The sequence below is a fragment of the Centrocercus urophasianus genome, unplaced genomic scaffold (genome assembly GCF_019232065.1).
Source record: "Centrocercus urophasianus isolate 14NV4802_14NV808 unplaced genomic scaffold, USGS_Curo_1.0 seq_33, whole genome shotgun sequence".
Taxonomy (NCBI): domain Eukaryota; kingdom Metazoa; phylum Chordata; class Aves; order Galliformes; family Phasianidae; genus Centrocercus; species Centrocercus urophasianus.
In genome coordinates this window covers 8,845,856-8,866,427 of record NW_024884900.1, presented here as the reverse complement: position 1 = coordinate 8,866,427, position 20,572 = coordinate 8,845,856, and the positions used below count along the sequence as shown (strand labels likewise).

At 47.6% G+C, this 20,572-nt stretch overlaps 1 protein-coding gene across 2 annotated transcripts in view; it reads left to right on the top strand.

Moving 5' to 3' along the window:
* The window catches only part of CALN1 (calneuron 1), a 106,722-nt gene that overhangs the window by 43,276 nt on the left and 42,874 nt on the right, over positions 1-20,572 (top strand). For both annotated transcript variants that reach the window (XM_042830254.1, XM_042830255.1), the window contains 2 exons: positions 8,015-8,158; positions 19,252-19,364. In XM_042830254.1, the coding sequence (XP_042686188.1) occupies positions 8,015-8,158; positions 19,252-19,364 (257 nt within the window). The remainder of the gene's footprint in view (positions 1-8,014; positions 8,159-19,251; positions 19,365-20,572) is intronic.

Genomic DNA, 20,572 nt, shown 5'->3' with positions numbered 1-20,572 from the left:
TCAGCAGTGAGTACCCAAACTCTTAATTGAGCTCCTTTGCAAAGTCTAGGGAACGGCTGCAAGTAGTGGCAGAGGTGGTGTTTCCTGAGTGGTTTATTCCAGCCGGGAATGCACGAAGGCTGCTCTAGCAGTGAGTCGGTATGGGATGCAAATGATATGCATTAAAAAAAAAAAGAAATAGACAGCTATTATCTCTACAACCTTAATGTGAGCCGTCCATCAGCAATATTGAATCAAATCACACTCGTTCTCTGAGATTCTGCAGAGTAAGGTCTTAAGCTCATTACCTATTTATGACCGGCAAATATTTCATTTCTGATGATGAAGTGGATATTGATGTCAGTGAAGTAAATCAGCAGCTCTCAAATAATACAGGCTTGTTTCTGGCAAGCTTGTTTTTGAGTTAAACAGTTCTCTACGTGGCCCAGCTTCCCACGATATAACATGCATATAATCAGTTCCCAAGATTATATGTACTGAGCAGGAGTTGCTCTGACGTGGGGCAGTGTAATGGGAGGGGAAATGTAGTAGGGGGTTGGAACCACGTGATTGTTAAGGTTTCTCTGTGAATCTATGTGCTCTGCTCTATGTAAAGGATCAGGGGAGGATATAGATGGTTTCTTAATGGAAAAAAAAGGTGTATGGAAAGAGAAGAGTGAGATCTGTTTGAAAAACAGTAGAAATCAGTTCTCACTCTTTGTATTTAGTAGTAGGTTTGTAATTGTAAACAGAAGTTGTGTGATGCGTCTTAAATTGATCCGCTTTCGTGCTGGTGATCTTTTGCTGCTGGGAGTTCGTTTGGGTTTGTTGTTGTTGTTGCTTTTAAATGAGGAATGAGTAATGCATTTTTCCCCTACTTAGAACATCCTGGGTTACAGCATTCCCAAAAAGCCTCACAGAAGCTCTGGGTCAGCTTGTAAAGAGCCCCATTGCAAAGCCCAGGGCTGGGGGCAACCTCCCCCCATTCGGGGTCCCAGCAGTGGCTTTCACCAGCAGCACACTTACCTGGAGCTGATTCCATTGCATTTTCCAGGGCCGAACATGAATGGAGATGAACAGAGAACAAGAGGAGAATGCACAGATCTCGTAGAACTCTCTGCATGTAGGTGTTTTGCTCCAGTTGCTGGAGGTCTGTAGCCCTCTTCTCCCCATCCGCTGCAGAACCATCACAAGAGGGATGCCTCCTGATGGCTGCACCCCACCCAGCATGCTGGTGGGTGAGCAGGGTTGCATGGGCTGTGCCAGGAGACCAAAGTGCCTCTCTGGAAGTGGCCTTAGGTGCAGTACTGACTCTGCACCCATCTCCTGTAGAATGACAGCAACACGTGGCAGAATCTCGCATGAAACGCTGAGACCTTTAGAAAAATGCTCTCCATCCAATGAATAGACATGAGGCATTTGCTGATGCAGCCAGCATCCATCCTGATGCTGCTATTTATAATGACTTGTTTGATTGTGAATGCTCAAAAAAAAGGCTGCACGTTATGAGTTGTTTGGTTGAAAGATTCGAATCACGGAGCCAAGGATGCATCAGGAGGACTGGAGATCTGGGCAAAGTTTTCTAACAGTGATTGACAGATGATACACGTCAGCGCAGCAACATGTGAAGAATTAACATGAAATCGTGGTGGTGTTCTTTTGACGACCACTGCCGTGAGCACTGATATACTTAAAGCAAGCATTTATAGCCTGAATTATTTTTCTTAGGGTATTGAGGCATAGAAACATGGATTGGAAGAGGGGAAGCTGGTTGCTCCTGCTGGAGGTGACCTGTGTCCAGGGTGGTTGAAGCCACGTTTTGGAATGCTGCAGTTGCTGTGTGTGTGTGTCTGCTCCCTGCATTCAGAAACTTTTTTTTTTCTAATTGCTAGGCTAAATTTGCATGCATCCATTTGTTCTTGGATCAGTATTGCTTTTCACCTCAAATAGCTTTTCTCTGTCCTCCTCCTGCTGTCCTCAATGCCCTGCAGATGGAAATTAAAGGGCTTCCAGAAGCTGATCCTGCTTTTCTCTTCCCATCTCCATTTCCTCCCCTGCACTTCTTTCACTGTGAATATATCCCTCCATGCTTAGGATCAGCCTGTACCTTTCCTAGGCACTGGAAACTAGCTTACTCTGTGCTGTGTACGGTCGGTGGCTGGAGCACGGTGTCTGCTACCCCATGCATCCATTTGGGATGGAGCCCAACAGGAGCCCCGCTTGTCTCCTTGGTAAAATTCTAACCACAGTAGGGAAATTTATAGGGAAGAGTGGAAGTTGCTGTTGTGCCAAGTTCTTCTGACAGCTGGCTTCCAGCGCAGAGCTTCCCTGCCGGCTCCGTGCGATACTGCAGGGCTCGGGCAATTACAGACCGCTCAGCGTGCGCCATCCACAGAAGGATGCAGCCACACTCACAGAGTGTCCTTGTGACAAGGAGCCGCCCTGTCCTGTCCTCGGAGTGAACATCCTCCAGTATTCCCAGTCCCACCCCCATTGCCTGCACTAAAAGCTTCCAGTAGCTTGTAGTGGCAGATAAGCCTTTGTTGTTGCGCATTTCTATGGTAATGATGCGTTCCTGCAGGTTACTTGGCAAGTGTTGAATGTGTTTGGGAACATAACCACAGGAAATGTGATTTCCACAAATAATATTTTTACCATGGTAGGAAAAAAAAAAAACAACCCCAACACAGTCCTGCCAAAGTGTGTATTCGAAATCACAGTCCCTCCAAGGAGAAACAAGGCAGGGGCACTTTGTTTTGAAGCAGATCTTTCCAAGCTGAGATACTTCACCAGTTTGCATTATCTTTGATATTTTATATTATATTATACTTTTGATATTTTGATATAACTGCATAACTAAGCTGCTGTAGAGCTTGGGGTCAAGCGTTATGAGTCTTGGGTCTTAAACCCAAGTGTTTATGCCCTGATCCCAGCAGCAGCGTTGGCCCATGCGTGGTTCTGGTGATGCTGCAGTGGGGCAGGTAGGCATGGCCCCAGGTTGCAGCAAAACGCTGTGGGTTGGGGATGCAGGGCTGTTTTGCTGGGATCGGGGTTAACCAAGTGAAATGCTTTGACATTTTCAATTGGAGTATTTTGGGAGGGAAGAAGGGGTATGTTTCAATTAGGCTAAAAATGTAGATATTATGACGCTTTGTTGCAGTTTGCAGCAAAATAGGAGTGTAAGAATAGCAGATGGAGGGATGGAACTTTCCATTTTTTCAAACAGGCATAGTAGTTACAAGTCTCACTTAACACTTCACTCAAGGACATGCTATTTGCAGCTTTTGGATCATTCAGTTTGTACTTTGGTGCCCAAACTCGCAATTAAGCGAATGAGACGACTGGCAAGATGTACGGTGGTGGTAGCCCTCTTCTTATCATCCTAATGGAAATAACCATACAGGGCTCTGATAGTAATTGCTGTGTATTTAGAGTGGGGTAGTTACAGTGCAATTTCAACATTTATTAGGGTGGTGTTTATACCCGGTGAAGTCAGCTGGAATCATCTGCAGTGCCCAAGGGTGGCTGGTGGACACTGGTGGCTCTGGCTGAATTTATCTCTTGGAGCATCGTGATTCATCCTTGCTGGGGAGGCAAAACAAAAAATAATGATGGTTGCCTCTAGTTACCAGTCGCAGGGAAATCATCAGCAAATAAACCTGCTGCTGGACTTCAGGAACAGATGAGATGGGGAGGCTAGGAACAGAGTGCAAGGTCAGCTCCCGTGTGCCTAAAGCAGCCATTGTGGAAAGCTCTTATGAGGGGGAGTGAGTGGAAGGGGAGCTGAGGATGAATATTTGGGTCTTTCTGGATGCAGGTGAAGAGTGTTAATGAGTTGCTAGGCTGTGTGTCAAGTCCAACCCCAGCAGCAGGCTTTCTTTGTTCCCTTTGGATTGGGATGGGACAGTTTCCTGGTTAATGCATGACAAAGCTGGAAAGGAGTCTGGTTCTTTCCATCAGTGGGTGACTGTCACAGATCCCACCAGTGATGGCACCCCATACCTGCCTTTGCCCCACAAACCTTCTGCTCCCAGATCTGGCCCCTTTGCATAGGCAGGCTTTTTGTCCTGACAGCTTTTTGCAGCCTTGTATTCCTGGGAATTAGTGCTGTCTACTCACTCTTTTGGATTGTTAATGAAGATGCTAATCAGGATTAATTAGTTGGATGCCCCATCCCTGGAGCTTTTTAAGGCCAGGCTCCTGGGCAGCGTGATCTAGTGCCTGTGGCTAGGTGATCTAAATGATCTTTGAGGTCCTTCCCAAACCAAGCCATTTCATGGGTCTATGATTAGTGTGGGATAACTGTTGGTCCCCTTGCTCACCTGAACTCAGCTCATTGTTTTGCATCACATGCAGACCATCAGGTGGTCTCTTTCTTGCCAGCAGCATCCTATACTGGTGCTGTTTGATATAACTCTGGTAGGGAGGTGATGTTGTGCTACTAATGGCTGCCAGCCATTAGTTGTGTGAGCACTGTTGTATTGAAGTCACCTTGTACAGAGGTGCTCCCAGGACTGGAGAGACTGCGACATGGAGAAGAGCACTCAGGAGCTTGGTTGGGCTCCCTGGGAAGAGGTGAAGCTTCATGAGGACAGGATGCAAAATGGGTTATTTTCTGTTTTCCAATTGTTTCTTTATTTTCCTTTCTTTTTTTTTCTTTGTCCATTCAGATAATTCTGTGCCAACTGCCTATTTGCTATGATGGAGTGAGGAATCAGTGCTTATTGATGCCCCAATGGAGGTGTAATCTAGGTACACGTGCTGGGGCCAACGCAGGGCTGCTGAAGCAGCATCGCTGTGGCACTTACTCCCTTGCTTTTCCTCTAAAAGGCAAAACAGAGCTTTGTTGTTCTCAATCAGGGTAAAACATCCCCATGCAGAACAACTCAAACTTTCTCCCAAGCCCAGGCAGCAGTTGAGAGATTCACCCCATGGATGCATCCGTGCCCAGTTCTGAGCCAGGAGCATCAGTTGCCATGGCGACTTATTTGGAAAAGTCATATGGGGAAAGTGCTGATGTATTTTTAGCTTTGGGTAATGAAATTTAACAGCTGGAAATGAAGGTGAGGGCCAGCCAGGGTGCTGTGCGTTCGTGGAGCGCTGTTTGGGATGGCACTGGGGTAATGGTGTGCTTGGGGAGGATGGTCAGTGTGTCGGAGGGGAAGGAATCACCCTAACGAGGAGCTGATAAAGAGGTGGTGGTACATACAAAGATAAAGAGGAAACACTGGCTGAGGTCGTAGCTGCTACATGTGCAGTGTGTTCAGCCTATAAATAGCTCTGCAAATATACCTCTGCACGAGCAATATTTATAGGCTGGGAGTGGAAAAAGCTCAGTTTGGGGTGGGGTGTCAGTGCATGAAGGATGTTTCAGGTTTGATCAGAGGTTCGCTTATCTGAAAGGCGTGGAGCCAGGCTGGAACTCGAGTGGGGGACCTTAGGTCCTCCAGTCAAGGTTCAGGTGTTGTTGTGCACCTTCTGAAATCAGTGTATCTGGAGAGAAGGCTTGCTGGACTGACACTCACATGCCCCACTGCGAAGCCTCAGTACTGGTGTAATTTATTTGTATGATTTGGATCAGTCTAAACTTTTCTGAAGGTAGGCTCATATTTTATGTTCTGAAACACTTCCTTGGCTCCCTGCAGTATTTTTAGTTTATGTCTTCAGCTGTCAAAAGTTTGTTTTAAAAATAATTGATTTTGAAGTAATATTTACTGCACTTTAGCTTTCAGCACATCGTATGAAAATAGATTTCACTACAGCTGGCAGTGTCTGATGGGGTTTGTTCCTACTCCAAAGGCTTTCTGTGTTTCATCCCAGCACTTCAAGCTGCGTTGACTCTGAGCAGCCCCAGCACCTCTCCATACCACTGAGATAAGGTGGATCCAGGGAAGTGGTTCAGTCTAAGGAAACCACAGCTGATATATAGCTACACCCATAGGATTTGTTGAAAATCTGTAGGATCTGCCCTTTGTGCATTGGTGAGCTTTTCAGCTGGGTTAAAATCTGATCACATCCCATCCTGATAACCACAGCCGTGGTGAAGATGAAGCAGGAGGTCACAGAGGTGCCAGGCACCTCATCAAGGGAGGTGGTGGATTTTGGTGGGAGGTGGTTTAAGAGTGGCCTTTGAGTTGTATAGTTTTAGATAACTCATTAGCAAAGGCATCACCACAGCATTTCTTGGTGCAGTGAGATGCTCCCAGCTTTTTCCCTGGGGGAATAAAGAGCATCCCTCCTTTAAGGAAAACTTCTCAGAAAGAGTGATGCTGCAGTGGCACAGCTGCCCAAGGAGGTGATGGTCACCAACTGGTGTTCCAGAGCTGTGGGGATGAGGCACTGAGGGATGTGGTTATGGGCATGGTGGAGTGAGTTGGGGTAAGACTGGGTGATCTTAGAAGTCTTTTCCAACCTTCATGCTTCTATCATCTATGGTTGTCTTCTCCCAGGAAGCAGAGAACAGAGGGAGAGGTGGTGCAGTCCATGGCAGGGCCAAAAGCATTTTCCTGTCCCTGAGATTTAATGACACTCGCAGAGCTGATCAGATCTTTTCCATCCAATCTATTCCTGGTAGAGAATAGATCAGTGTTTAATTAGGTCTGTTCTCCTTCAAAACCTGCAGAGCTTTCCCTCCCACTTCTCCAATGAAATGTGTTCACATGAATGCTAAACTTCTGTGACTTTCCATACGTGCATCCTCATTCTCTGCTGCCTCCTGACATCTCCCAGTAACTCCCACAGTGGAATTCCCACAGCCTCTGCCTTCTCAGCATGGGATGGGGTGCAAAGCAGTGTGGATGTCTCCAGGTGGTAATTTGTCCCATAATTCAGGAGACCTGACCTGCATTTTCCTGGAGCTGTGCAGGGATTTGTGCTGGAAGGAGTTTCGGTGGTGACTGGATGGAGGCAGGCAGTGCCCAAAGTAGGTGAACTAACGATGTCCTGAGTGAGCAACATGAATATAGTGCTGCAAAGGTCACCAAGGGGTGACTGACATGTGGTTACCAAACCAATTAATTGTTGATTATCTTCCCAAGGACATAATAAGGCATCCTGTGTCTTCCTCCTCACAACATGATGTATTTAAGTAACAAATCAGTCTCTCTTTCTCTCTCCACCTCCAACCAAATCCTCCCAAGCAAACCTGCTCCCATTTGGCTAATGTTTTGACAAGGCTCTATTTGGCATTCGCCAATCAGAGCCACTTCACCTGGGGAGCTCGGTGATGGGCTTCAAGCAGAGAGGGCTGTGAGGAGCAGGGCTGGGAGCTGGGCTGCAGCAGGGGGTGTTAATGCCAAGGGGGGGATTATGCCAGAATTGAAAAGCAAACCAAAGTCAGATGTCAGAAGCCGAGCCAAGCTGCAGGAGAATGATGGAAGTGATTCCCTTGACGCCGTCAGCTTTTTTATTGATCCGAGGCTGTTTATTGCTGTAAAACAGTTGTAAATTAAAGAGGAGCTGGGGAGATGGAGAGATGGAAATTGCCTAGGTTTGGTTTAAAAGACGTACACCCGCATTTGTGGTGCTTGGAGAGCTGGCTGCAGAGCACTGCTACCCGCAGGGGATGCACCCAACTGCTGCTGTTCTGCTGGAAAAAAAAGTGAGATCCTGGTAAGACTTGGAGTAATGCTGTCTTGCAGACATGCTGAGAGGCATGGGGCAGGGCTGCTGGAGGAGCCCCAGGGCAGAACAGTGCTTTCCAGTGGAGTAGGATGGCTTTCCAGGCAGATGCTGCAGAAGGGAGGGAGATCCATCTGTAATGAATACTGAATTTTGCAGTGATGCTTAGCAGAGAAAATAATGTGAGTTGTTCATGCAGTTGTACATATCTGTCTGCATACAGAGGTGTGAGTATATGCTTCGATGAGCATATCATTACATTTCATGTCATTACATTGACTTGAAATTATCAAATATGCCACGTTCACATTAGGAAAGGCAATATATGCTGCTTCTTCATCCCATATGCACAGATACATTGACGAAGATGTCCGCCACCATAATAACTCTTTTTTTTCCTTCCTCTCCCTTGCAGAAATCCGTGAAGCTTTCCGGGTGCTGGACAGGGATGGGAATGGCTTTATCTCCAAGCAGGAGCTGGGCATGGCCATGCGCTCGTTGGGGTACATGCCCAGTGAGGTGGAGCTGGCAATCATCATGCAACGCCTGGACATGGATGGTGAGTCCTGACTGCTGGGTCTCTTACAGTGTGGGGAGCTCTCCCTGAGCACTGCAGCTTGTGTTCGGGGCTCAGGGTGTTCGTGGTGATCACGAAGGTCTTGGAGAGATGCTGTGAGATTGCTGAATCATAGAATCAGTAAAGACTTCCAAGATCATCTAGTCCAACCCCAGCCCATTCCACCATGCCCACTGCCACATCCCTCAGTACCACATCTCCACACCTCCAGGGGTGGTGACCCCATCACCTCCTTGGACAGCTGTGCCACTGCATCACCACTCTTTCTGAAGAGAAATAGTTCCTAATATCCAACCTGAAGCTCCCCTGGTGCAACCCATGCAAGGGAGATGGTGCATCCTCTTGTTGACCAACTGATACAGCTAGACAAAGACAAACCAACTCTGGAAACCTTTCTGTGCGAAGTGTCAACTGGTATTTCTGTTGAAGCTATTGCAGTCTTTTCTCTGCTTGTTTCTGGTACGGTGATGCTTACTGGGATGTAACTTGGGCACCTGGCGAGCAGCATGGTCCTGGGGTGCTCACTGCTTCTTGCAAGTGAAAGATACTGCGGATAGGAGCAGTGCTGTGCCGTAATGAAATGTTGCTGGGTTTTGATGGAGAAATTTAGAAGGGTGGAATGATTTTGAGTAACATCCTGCTGTGAGAGCTCCTCAAACGATTACCAAGAGGTAATAAAAGAAACAGAACCCACCATTAACAGGAACAAAGAAATGCAGCATCAGGATGACAGAGCCAGGGGGGACTTGTTAACTGCCGCAAAGCTGCAATCAGAGCAGAGCACAACAAGAGGGCTGCCTTTAAAATGTCCTTGGCCAGAGCAGGAAGGATGCTGTCCTGGTGCAGGGAGCTGGGATGCAGATCCAGCCTTCTTCCTCTGTGATACGGCAGGGCGAAAGCATGGAGCAAAGGGAGATGAACCAGATGCAGACCTGGTCTAAAGGGGAGTGCTGGGTGTGTTGATGTGACACTAACATCCTCAGGGGACTGTGAGAATGAGAACAGAGCCCCTGGGAGGTGGTGACAGCTGTGACATCCCTGGGGACATAGAAGAGCAGGTGCCCCTGGGGGATGCAGGGTACCACTGCATTCATCAGGCAGGGAGTGGTGATAACCTCCTTGAGGGTGTTCAGAGGCTCTCCTGCAGGGAGATGCACGCACACCCCAGCAGATGGGGATGGTTGGTATTTGAGGCAATCTCTTTCCTGAAAGAAAAGGGACAAAAACATATATATATATCCATCACTTTTTAAAGCGTTTTCCTCAGATGTTGTTGTTTGCACCTTGTTACGCTGTGGCCTTTCCTAACAGACCAGGTGACTTCTCTTTAGACTTCATAGAGGCCAGACTCAGCGCGGCGCCGGTTCATGGGGTCTTTTACTGCAACTCTGTGCTTTTTTGGAAAAAGAGTGCTGTGCACTTGGCTCTCCGTCTTGATTCATCTCCAGTTATTCCTGAAGTCTTGATCTCACTGACTTGAGACTTTGGCTCCCTTCCTGTTGCACTCTGGGACCTGAAACTGAGAGGTGGAGTTACAGTGCAGAGTAATGGGCTGCAGATGGGAGGTGTTGAATTCCTGTCCGAGGGCTTTCAGAAAGCTCAGCATGCTTTCTGCCAAGGTGGGGTTGATCCTATCTCTCTCCTCTAAGGATGCAGCATGGGGATGATGGGTACTGCTCTGGGTCTGCGTTGCATTTACCTGCTGCTGCAGTGCTTGGAGTAGGAGCTTATGGACCAGGACACAAATCTGTGAGATGGAGAGGCTGAGAGGGCCAGACATTAAGACAGCATCGGGGAATGGGAAATTCCTTAGGTACTGAGCAAATAGGGGAATGTTATGTGACAGATTTACCTTGCCTGCAACTTGAATTAATACTGTTCAGCTTGAATTACGTGGCTTATGACTGCTTTCTCTCTGGTGGGTTGTCTTGGATTTTTATCTTGACTCATCTGGATTTTTTGCTGTGATTTCACAGTGAGAACCAGCAGCAGCTCCCTCCTTCCTTGCACATTGCATGTGAGCATCATTCAGTAGCAGGGCTTGAACACAGCGAGCCCTGGGGTGTCACACATACCCCACACTCCCAAGAACAGCCTGACCCCACACGCTCCACTTGAGGGCTGCAGAGCTTTTCCTCCCCTTCGCAGAGTCCCATGGGCAGTAGAACCAGGAGAGGGGCAGCCATCCTCCTGCACACCCCACATAAGTTACGAGGTGCCGGCAGGTTGCGCAGCCAGACGGCCCATCTCCACGCAGGGCTGCTGCCAGTGTCTGCTAATAATGAGGTAATACAATTGGCAGCACTTTGTATTTCATGAGAACCGGTCTGACCAGACCTCGCTGCAAGCATGTGGTTTTCATCAGGTATTACCTTGGGATCACTTTTGCTTTGCAGGATGGCAGGGCGTCTGCCGGGGATTTTTTAACTGGTGGTATTCTAATATTGAGCAGTTAGAGCTGTTCTTAGTCTGGGTTTCCTTGCACACCCCGTGCTCTGCAGGAAGGAGGAAGCTCAGCCTGTCTGGGTCGGGATGTGGGGTGGCAGAGTGATGGGAGCTGGATGGACAAAGCACCTTGCAGTGGGTTGGAGTGCTTTTATGGGTGTGCATAGCGAATAGAACAGGAGCATTTCACACCTGTATGTCACCTTCTGCCAGAAGGGATCTCACCCAGCTCGGTAATTAGCACAAGGCTCAGCTCCAGAGCTGCCCATGGACCGTGCTGTCTGGGGTTGTTGGTGAAGCTCCAGAGCAGAAATGGAGCTGTGTTGCATAACACATTAAGTTGGTTAGAAAGTGGGACGTGCGTTGGGTATCTGATCACCTGTCTGCTGTCTTTGTGTAACGAATTATTTGCTTTGGTACCACTTGAAGACTTTTTTTTAAAATTGTTCTGCTTTATTATGGTTGGTTATGCCTGTGCTATCTCACTGCTTTCTCCAGGTGGAAAAGAAACCTTTCTTTTCTTTGTTCTTCTGCTCCTCCTCTTCCTTCTCAGCTTCGATTGCACAGGGGAGAGGTGGAAGCATCCTCTGCTTCCCAGCAACATTTTCAGAGTCCCAACAAACTCCCAAAGGGATAATTTCTTTTCAAGTATTGCAGGTTTCATGAAACACGGATGTGGTGATGCTTTGGTTGTGTTGAGCTGTGTCCCAGCTGGAAATGAGAGTAACAAGTGGGTTTGCCCATGGGGATTGTCACTGGGTGATGCCAAAGATGCTTAGCAGCTTCTGAATGTCCCACAGGAAGAGCGGAGGGGATTCCTGCCCATGGGGACGACAAGGTTCTGTCTGTCTGTATGTCTGTCCTGTGCCATAAAGCCAATGGAACACTTGGGTTATGCTTGGGTTACTCATCCGTTGGGCTTTGATGCCATGAAGCAAGGTCACTTTCTGGAAATGCACTGGATATTCTGCTGCTGTGGTATCCAGTGTGTTTCCAGAAAGTGCCTTCTCTGTCTTGTGTTCCTCCTCCCTTGCCGTTCTGTGAGGGGTGCTCCAGCCAGATGGGGGGGGGGGGGAGTCACAGCTGCCATTGGGAGAAATAGTTCAGCTGGAACAAAAACTGGATTAGAGTGAAAAATGAGAATGCACTTGGAATATTTCAAGGTCTCTAGAGAAAGTTTATAAATCATCAGAAATCCCCTTTCATGAACTGCTGGAAGGTGCTGTAGCATTGCTGTGATGGAAGAGATAAAAGTACCAAAATCGAACAGGAGGCAAAGGGTTATTTGAAGCAGCTCTCCTCTCTTGGGGAAGGAAGGGAAGAACAGTGTTTCTATTGCTCCAAACACGATTCACATCAGACCAGAGCTTTTGTTACATCTTATTTTAGAGCTGGTGTGTGAATGTTTGCCAGCAGAAGGCTGCTCAGGATAGGTGGGCATCTCCAGTGGTTGTGCCTTGTGTGGACATTGTGTTTTATTTTATGCCTGGAAATAGAGGCCAGGTTTTACCTTAGTTTATACCCTTGATTTTCTTCATCCTTAGCCATAATGAGGTACTGGGTGGATATAAACTCTGCAGACTCTGAGAGGTGCATACGTTTCTGTCTGCAATCTGGAGAATGACCTGAAACGTTCTGTCAGTTGGTGGAAAGCAGAATATTTTAAGTATTTATTTGCTGGCAAAATAATTTTTTTTTTTCCAGATTCGTCCTATTGGCAGTAATGCTAATAAAAATGCAGAGAAATGGCACATTAAATGTGTTGCCTTATTCAGGATTCCTACTCTTCAAGCAGACTTCAGCAATAAAATAGATGAATGTGTGACTTAAGTGTCAAACTGTTTCGTTACAACATCAGACACTTTCATCCACGGAATAAAATAAGCACTCAGTGTACTAATTAGAGGAGCAGCTGGTTTTCAGTACCCTGGGAAAATAACTTCAGGCTAACAAAAAAAACTATCCAGTGTGTCAAATTGTTTGTTATAGTACAAATAGGAAATACTTTGATCAAGCAGAAGACAAGCCAGCTCCACCAGTGTACAAGCCAGCTACCTGCTACCTTTTTGTCACATTATGTGATACGTCAGTGGGAACAGCAGAAATCCAGCATCTCCTGCAGCTTCCTCTTCAGCAATTGAAATGAATGTAAATCCCAAATTAAAATTTGGAGTGTTCTCTCACCAGTTGGGAGGGCTCTTTGTGGAGCTATCTATGGTGACTCTTGGTGGCCTCCAGGGATGGTGTTGGGGTACCAGGAGTGTCCCTAAAAGCTCTCCTTGCCGTTGTGTTGCTGTTGGGTTGGGGTTGGAAGGGGAGCAGATTTGCTCACTGACAAATGTTTGCTTGCTCAGACTGGTTTGTACCTGCGTGGTACAAACTGACGCTGCAAAAATGACATATTTTTTAACTTTCTTTGCCTTTTTTCACAGTTTTCGTGCCGTGGCTCATTTACTGTGTTGAACCATTTCACTATGACACTGCAGACTTCACAGAGATAGAATGGTCAGACTTTGAAGATTCTGGTCTTGCCTTCGTGCTCAGAAGCCTCTGATTTTGCTATGTGAGAAGCAGTCCATGGACTTATCCTTTGCAGCGAGCTGCTGAGCTGGGGGCCTTGCTGGGTGAGATGGATGTGATGAGACCTGGCGGTATTTATAGTGGCCACTAGCTCCATGTCCTCTCTGATTTGTAAATGGAGTTTATCACATTAAGTATTCTCACTGCAAAGAGCAGAGAGAAGTTATTGTTGCTGATGAAGCTGGTCAGATTTGCAGCTCAGCACCAAGGATGGGTTCATAAGCAATAGCAAGTTGTGCCTTTGGCACAGTGTGTGTGTTTGCAGCAGGGAGCACAGCATTCCCCGATCTGACGAGTCTCAGTGCTGTGCAGAGCTATCTGATGGGTGCTGTGATGCACACAGAGCTCACCTAGTGACAAAGCCTGCTGCAGCTGTCATTTTGCTCCTCTTGATCCTTATGACTCTAGCATTGGCAGTTCTGCAGCCACTGGGTCACCCTGGGGCTTCCCAGGACCACACGATGCTGACTTGTTATTCACCTGGGGCCTGATGGATGTTTTTATTTTTTGTAGCTGAAGTCACTAGTTCTGTTTGGATTTTTAGGCACCAAGCAGCCTGTTTGTGCTTGCAGTGGGGCAGGGGACACAATACGTGTCCGTCCCCCTGGGTCATTTGTCTCTCCAGGATGATCTGTCCTTGGAAAAATGCAGACAGTTAATATCATAGAACCAAAGAACGGTTTGAGGTGGAAGGGACGTCGCATCCTGCTGTGGGCTGGTTGCCCCCCACCAGATCAGGCAGCCCAGGACCCCATCCAGAGCCTTGAGGCACCCTTATGCAACAGAGTGGGCTCTAGTGGAGGTGTTTCTTCAGCTCTGGCAAAGTATTTCTTCCAAAACCCCTCAATAAAGCTGTCACAATGCGGGGCAGAGCTGGTGAGCAGTAAGAGTGCCCCTGCTGCCACCAAGGCACAGGAGGGGTTGGAAAGTGTATTTTTCTGCTGTTTTATATGTGTGTACTTTGCTAGAGTATATTAGAGAGCCTCTACAACCCTCCCTGGTGGAATGCAGACAGGAAATAGGAGATGTCACCCTTTTCCATCCTGGGGAGTGCTGGCATATCCCGTGGATGGTCAGATGAGGAAGGTCACCCACCTAGCTCAGCCAGAGCCTCCCTCCTGGCAATGGATTGGGCAGGTGATGCTTAGTGCCTCAGTTTCCCCACTGCAGAGCAGTCACCAGAGTGTGCCTTTATCCCTTTATCCCTTCTTCTCAGCCAGGCTCATGGATGTCTGTTCTTAAAACTGCTTCCAAAGTCATAAGTGAAGGACTTTCTCCAGCTGTAGTTAAGTTATGGATTGAGGCTGTAATGGCAGTCTTTGGGTTGCGTTGGTGTCAGGCTGTTCTCTGTTCTGAACATCTCAGAAACCAAAATATTCATCTGTGGCCGGAGCTGCTCCGTGCACACCTCTGCAGCAGCCAGCACCTGCCCGTGTTATTGCCCAGGTTATCCTATGGGTGCATGTAATGACACAGAGTGGGATGGAGTCACTGCAGCTAGCTGTTACGAGAACAAAAATAAATAGGAGTGTTGTGCACGCCCGGGACCTGAGCTGCAAGTGACTAGCTCATTAACTTTAAATATATCACCTAGCTGCGCTCTGGAGGTCAAATGCAAGAAAAAAAAAGTGTGAATACTTATCAGTCTACGCTCAGCACATCCTCATCTCCATTTAAATGCATGCATCACTCCGGTGCCATGGCAGGATACTTTGCAGGAAGAGGAAGAACCTGGTTATCCTGAGCCTGGCTGGGGTGATGGTTTCTTTAGGAAGCATTCAAGTAAAAGGTCTTTAAAGCAGGATGCTCTGAAAGCAGTGTGAATTTCTTTTCTGCCTTTGTGTTCAGGCAGTGCAGTCCATATGGACATTTTTTCCTCTCTCTTTTTCTTTAACCTCTCGTGCTGCCTTTCTCCCAGTCCAATAAATATTTCATTGCTCCCTCCAAGGGAGCCACTCCAGCCGGGGACCTTCAGACAGAGCAGTGGCTGAAGGCAGAGGGTCAGGGCACTCCCATGGGATGCAGGGCACAGGGGTTTGTGCTGCTGCTGTGCTCAGCATTTAATTAGACCTTCAAGTTAGCAGAGTTCTGGCAGGGCCGTTTGCAGGCGAGCAGTGAAGCTCAGCGAATGGTGGTGACTTGAGTTCTCCTTGGCCTGGAGACCTGATGGCACCACACCAATACCAATGTGGCTTGGGGTTGAAGGTGCAGAGCCCATTTTTCAGAGATTCAGACACCCCTTCCTTGGGGCACTGAGTGCACATCCCCTTCCCTTGGACCATGGCTGGGAGAGAGCTGAATTTCCCAGTCCTATGCTGCTCTCAACTGCTGCTCCATGGTTGTCCTTGGTGGGCGCTGGACCTCAAGGTTCCTTCTGGGTGTCAGGATGTTTCCATCTGAACTTACCCCTTTTTGCATCCAGTGAGCCAACACTTAGCACTGCAGCTTTGGTGCAGGTGCTAAGCAGGCAGCAGGTCTGGGTCACCGTGCTTTCATGCGTGGTCATGGGTGGTCAGAGGGGTTCTAGAGGACCAAAAGAGATTTCTGGGTACCTTCAGGCCTCTCACGGAGTAATTAGCCAGGCTTGCATGATTGCTTCAGGACTGATGGGAGTGCATCTAGTTGCTACTCTTTTCCATTATCACATCTGCCTGCTTTTTTTTTTTTTTGCTGGAATGGCGACGTTGCTTCACAGAGAGCCAACCTTTGTGGGTATCTGGAAGCACTTAGTGCCCAGCCGATGCAAATGGGCTGGTAATGATAAGCAGATCTAATTCATCTCTGACGATGTGACCAGCAATGTTCTGAATCATATTTTTAGTCATGCAAGGTTCAGGCACATGATTGCTAACCCCCTTCTTGCACGGCAGCATTAATGCCAGGATTAAGTGGAAGCACGAGGCAGAAAGAGGAACGCTAAGGCATAGCTGTATGTAAATAAGGAAACCGTTTAGGTGGTTTAAAAAGCAAGGTGAAGCTGAGCTCTGGTGTTGTGCCAAGGTCACCCATGTAGTGACATCAGGAGGGAGGCAGCTTGGGGGCCTGCACAGAGAGGGATCAGGACTGCAGCACTGTCACAGTAGCAGCATTCGAGACTTGCCGGCTGGGCTATGGGAAGGAACCAGGGGATATGAGAACATCTCTGGCCTGGCATTTTCCTCCTTGCAGCCCTTGAAATCAACCCAAAGTTCATTTCTGAAGAAGCTGCACATCGCTCACTCCGAATATAAACCACATCTGTAGGCACAGGAAAGCCAAATGGGGGATGTGCGCGGGGTTTGATTTGCCTCCAATGCAGATCCTGGAACAGATGCTCCGTGTGTGCATCGCACATCAGCTTGTAGTGCACTGTGTGACTGCGACTTAGAGGGGGAGGAGAGCATCTATTGCGTGTACACCATGGCAAATCTCAGGCTGTGTGCACCCAGGAGGTGGTGGGCATCCTGAATGCCTACAGCTCCTATAGGAGTTTGGGTATAGGGTATTATGTGGTTATGGAGAGCAACCCGTGCCTTCTCACCTTTCAGCCGTGCAGATTCGGAGCTTATATGCTGTTTTTTACAATTTTTTCTTCTGACTGTTGAATATTGTGGAAGGAATTTTCATCCAAAATTGTGAGTTCTCTTTCTTGGTATTCTGGTGCTGAGGTCTCTTGAGAAGCTGGTGGTGGGAAGTTTGCTTTCTGCAGCTTAAAATTAATGCTGAGGGGATATCTCTACCAGGGAGAATGTTATGGGGTCTTGCTTCCTTGCTAGTTAGCAGTTTTAATTGAAAAAGCAGTCAGTAAGGGAATAATGTATTTGCGATGGCATCTTTCTTCTGAGGTTATGGGAAGTGCTATAATTAAGCTGCTAATTAAACCCCATGAAGTTAGTTATGATCCCTGGCAAAGGCACAGGGTAGTCATGAGCAAGGGTTTGCCCAGAGCCCAGGACCTGCTTCCTCTGAGTCGCATGTAGGACCGAGTCCTCCCTCTCCTGTGTGCATGAAGTGGCATTGTGGAAAACTCCAACTGAATCGCTCAGTATCTCAGGGTCAGGTATGGACAGACCTAATATATGCAAGGAAAGGTAATGGGATCTCTTCAAAATGCAAATTGTTTTCTTGCTAATCTGGCTAATTTCTTCGACCCGATTTGCATCATAGCGTACGTTTTTCTTACTGCCTTTGCCTTGAAGTGATGCGCTGCAATGTAAATGGCCCCAAACCCACTGTCACCTTGCATTACCTTCCCCAAAATGATCCACCGCGCTGTGACTGACGCAGTCCGACTTGATGTCATAAAATGATGTCTCCCATGGGAAAGCAGAAGGAGCGCAGCTTCTCAGAACCCATCAATGTTTTAAAGAACAGCTTTCCTAGTGTTGGGGTCCCAACCTCTTCCCTTTTCTGCTTACTAACCTGCCCCAGAAATGGGCTCTGTCGTGCAATGCTCATCCCTGCAGAGCTCTGAGCACCTCCAGCAGTTGGATGGGGTCTTCTTGAGTGTCAGAAGATCAAAGCTATTCTGAATCCCCGCTGGGTTTTTTTTTTCTCTATAGCCCCTGTTGCTGGATTTTCACTCTTGTCTCCACGAAATTACGGACAGAGCCTTTCAGTGAGCAGATATCCCTGTTCTGGCAAAGGAGTGCTTTGACTCTGCTTATTTTCACGTTGTGTTTCTGCGGAGATAAGGACACGCAGAGATTTCAATCAGCGGTGCGTCTGCTCAGATCAAGCATATGAAATATAATAACAGGGACAGATAGCGAGCAGCACGCGGGGAAGCTGTCGCACGGGGCTGCTGCAGGTGCTGCAGTCAATAGTGACATTTTAATAGTAGCCCTCACATTGATCTGCTTTGGTTTGATGGTTTTGGACACATTTCACACCTGGTAATTTGGAGCGGTAACTGCATGGAGAGGTGCATCCAGTCAGTTCCAGATGAATTTAAGTTAAAAAAACAAAAAACAAAAAACAATCCTGAGTCCGATGGTTGGTGGTTCTGCTTGCAGTCTTGAAGGTGAGCTAATAAATCCGCCCATATCTTTATCCATCCATATCTGTCTCACTGGAACAGGTTGCCCAAGGAGGCTGTGGATGCCCCATCCCTCGAGGCATTCAAGGCCAGGCTGGACGTGGCTCTGGGCAGCCTGGGCTGCTGGTTGGCGACCTGCACACAGCAGGGGGTTGGAACTGGATGAGCACTGTGCTCCTTTTCAACCCAGGCCATTCTAGGATTCTATGATCAACTGGTCTAATAGTACATGGAAGGATACGTCTAGGGAGAGATGGAGAAACAAGAGGTATATGGGTATTGAACTACCCTACTGGTTCAACAGGCACAAATTTCTCTTTTTTTTTTTTTTGCCATTTTCATTAAGCATCACAGAAGTTCTACAAGGGAAAAGCTATATTTGATATAATGCTTGGCTGTACTTCAGACAGCCACATGCCTCATTTACAAAACATACAATGTACTGCTGGGGCTCGGGACTGCATAGGCTCAGTTCATTAATGGCAGGAGCAGTCTCCTCTCCCCACTAATGGCACTGAAGCTGTGTCTCCTCTGCCTGCTCTGCATGCTGAGCACACAGGGCTTTTAAGAGACGGATGCTGATGGAAAGCTGAAATGAAATGCCTGGTGGATTTGTAATAGTCTGGCTCTTCCCTCTGCGTGCACTCCCTTCCTCTGGAGGATGGGGTTGGCCTTGTAAAAGCTTTACAGAGACCTGGCTCTTTAGCAGCTTTTTAGAGGAAGAGCCCTGGTAGTGCTAATGGCAGAAATGGTGGGGTTTGGAGATGTGACTTGCTTGTAAACTCACCAGGCTGGAGAATGGTCTGTTCATCTCTATTTGTGCATCACCTGCTCCCGTTTTCAGGTGTGGGTGTGCTGCAGTATGAAACATTCACTGGGATAAGAGCAAATTTGGGTCTGCACACACCATAAAATGGATGTAGCCGTCATATGCGTTCGGGTTCATGATGTGGTACAGAGCCAGGGCAGTCTGTTGGACTTTGGTACTAAGTGGTACTTGGGTGAAAATACTGATCATTTTCTTTCGTTCCAGGGGATGGCCAGGTTGATTTTGATGAATTTATGACTATTCTGGGACCTAAGCTGGTATCGTCGGAAGGCAGAGATGGCTTTCTGGGAAACACAATAGACAGCATATTCTGGCAGGTAAGTGGTGACTTTTTACAGTGCAACTTTATCCAACTATCAATAGCTTGCAGAAGTGATTTGTTGGGGAGCACAGGATGTTTTCCTAAAGTGAATACTTATGTAAACGTTACTTGGGTCCCCCTCACTGCGTGCTGTACATCACCATCCTCTGTTGCATCCAGTCAGTGTTTCTATGGTGAATTCAGGTCCAAGATTGAGGATTCAGGTCCAGGGCTGATGAGTCTGTTTTGTGCCAGTGCAAGGTTTACATGTGCTGCTGGGTTGGTTTGATGGTTTCAAGTGTCAGAAGAGAGGTGGGTTTGGCTGCAGGAGCTGCTGTGCATCTGTTGTGCATTGCGATTTTAAGCAGAATTAGAACTTTCTGGAAAAGCAAGGGCAGCTCAGGCTGTTATGGGGAGTGTTGAAAGTCTCCCAAGCCGCAGTGCTGTGTGTTTCTTGCCAGTGGATTGAATGTGTGGTTTCTTCTGAGATTGCTGCTCATTTCATTGGTCACCCAACAACCTTTGCTTGCTAATAAACTTGGACTGCTACCAAGTTATGTGAGTCAGAAGAGTCAAACCTGGATATGAGCATTCCTGCCGTCTTTTGCTGCCCTCTGGCTCTGTCTAGGCTGGACGGGTGGAGTTTTGTAAAAGTCTTTTAAACTCCTTTAAAACTTGTTCCTGGTCTCATGGTGTGTGATATAAACAACCCTGGAAATTCGGGCCTGGATTCCAGTATTTGGTCGTCAAAGCAAGATTTTGGTGTTGGTGAAGCTGCAGAGGTTTGTGATATATCTGGGGGGATGTGAGGACTATGCTCACGCTACAGTGGAGCAGTCATGGTTGTTTTATTGCCTCTGTTGCATCTTGTGAGCCTCATCCCACTGTGTGAACAACAGGGAGAGAAGGAAGCACCAACCCATCCCACCAAACCAACGGTGCCTTCGAGACCCCACAGTGAGCCTGGCCTCCCTGGAGCTGCCAGTAAGCACAGATACCCCTCAGGGAAATTGTTCTCATGAGTGAGGTATTTGATGGGGAAGCAGAGAGGTCATGAGCTCTGTTCATAGCTTCTGGGATAACCGTGCCATTCCACAGTCTATCAGCCCGTGGAAATGTTTGTGTTGGCTTTGCATAGAGCTCCATGAAGAGTGGGTACCCCAGAAATCCAGCCCCACAGTGTGGGAACTGCTCTGGGCATTGCCTGCAGGCACTGAAGCTTTA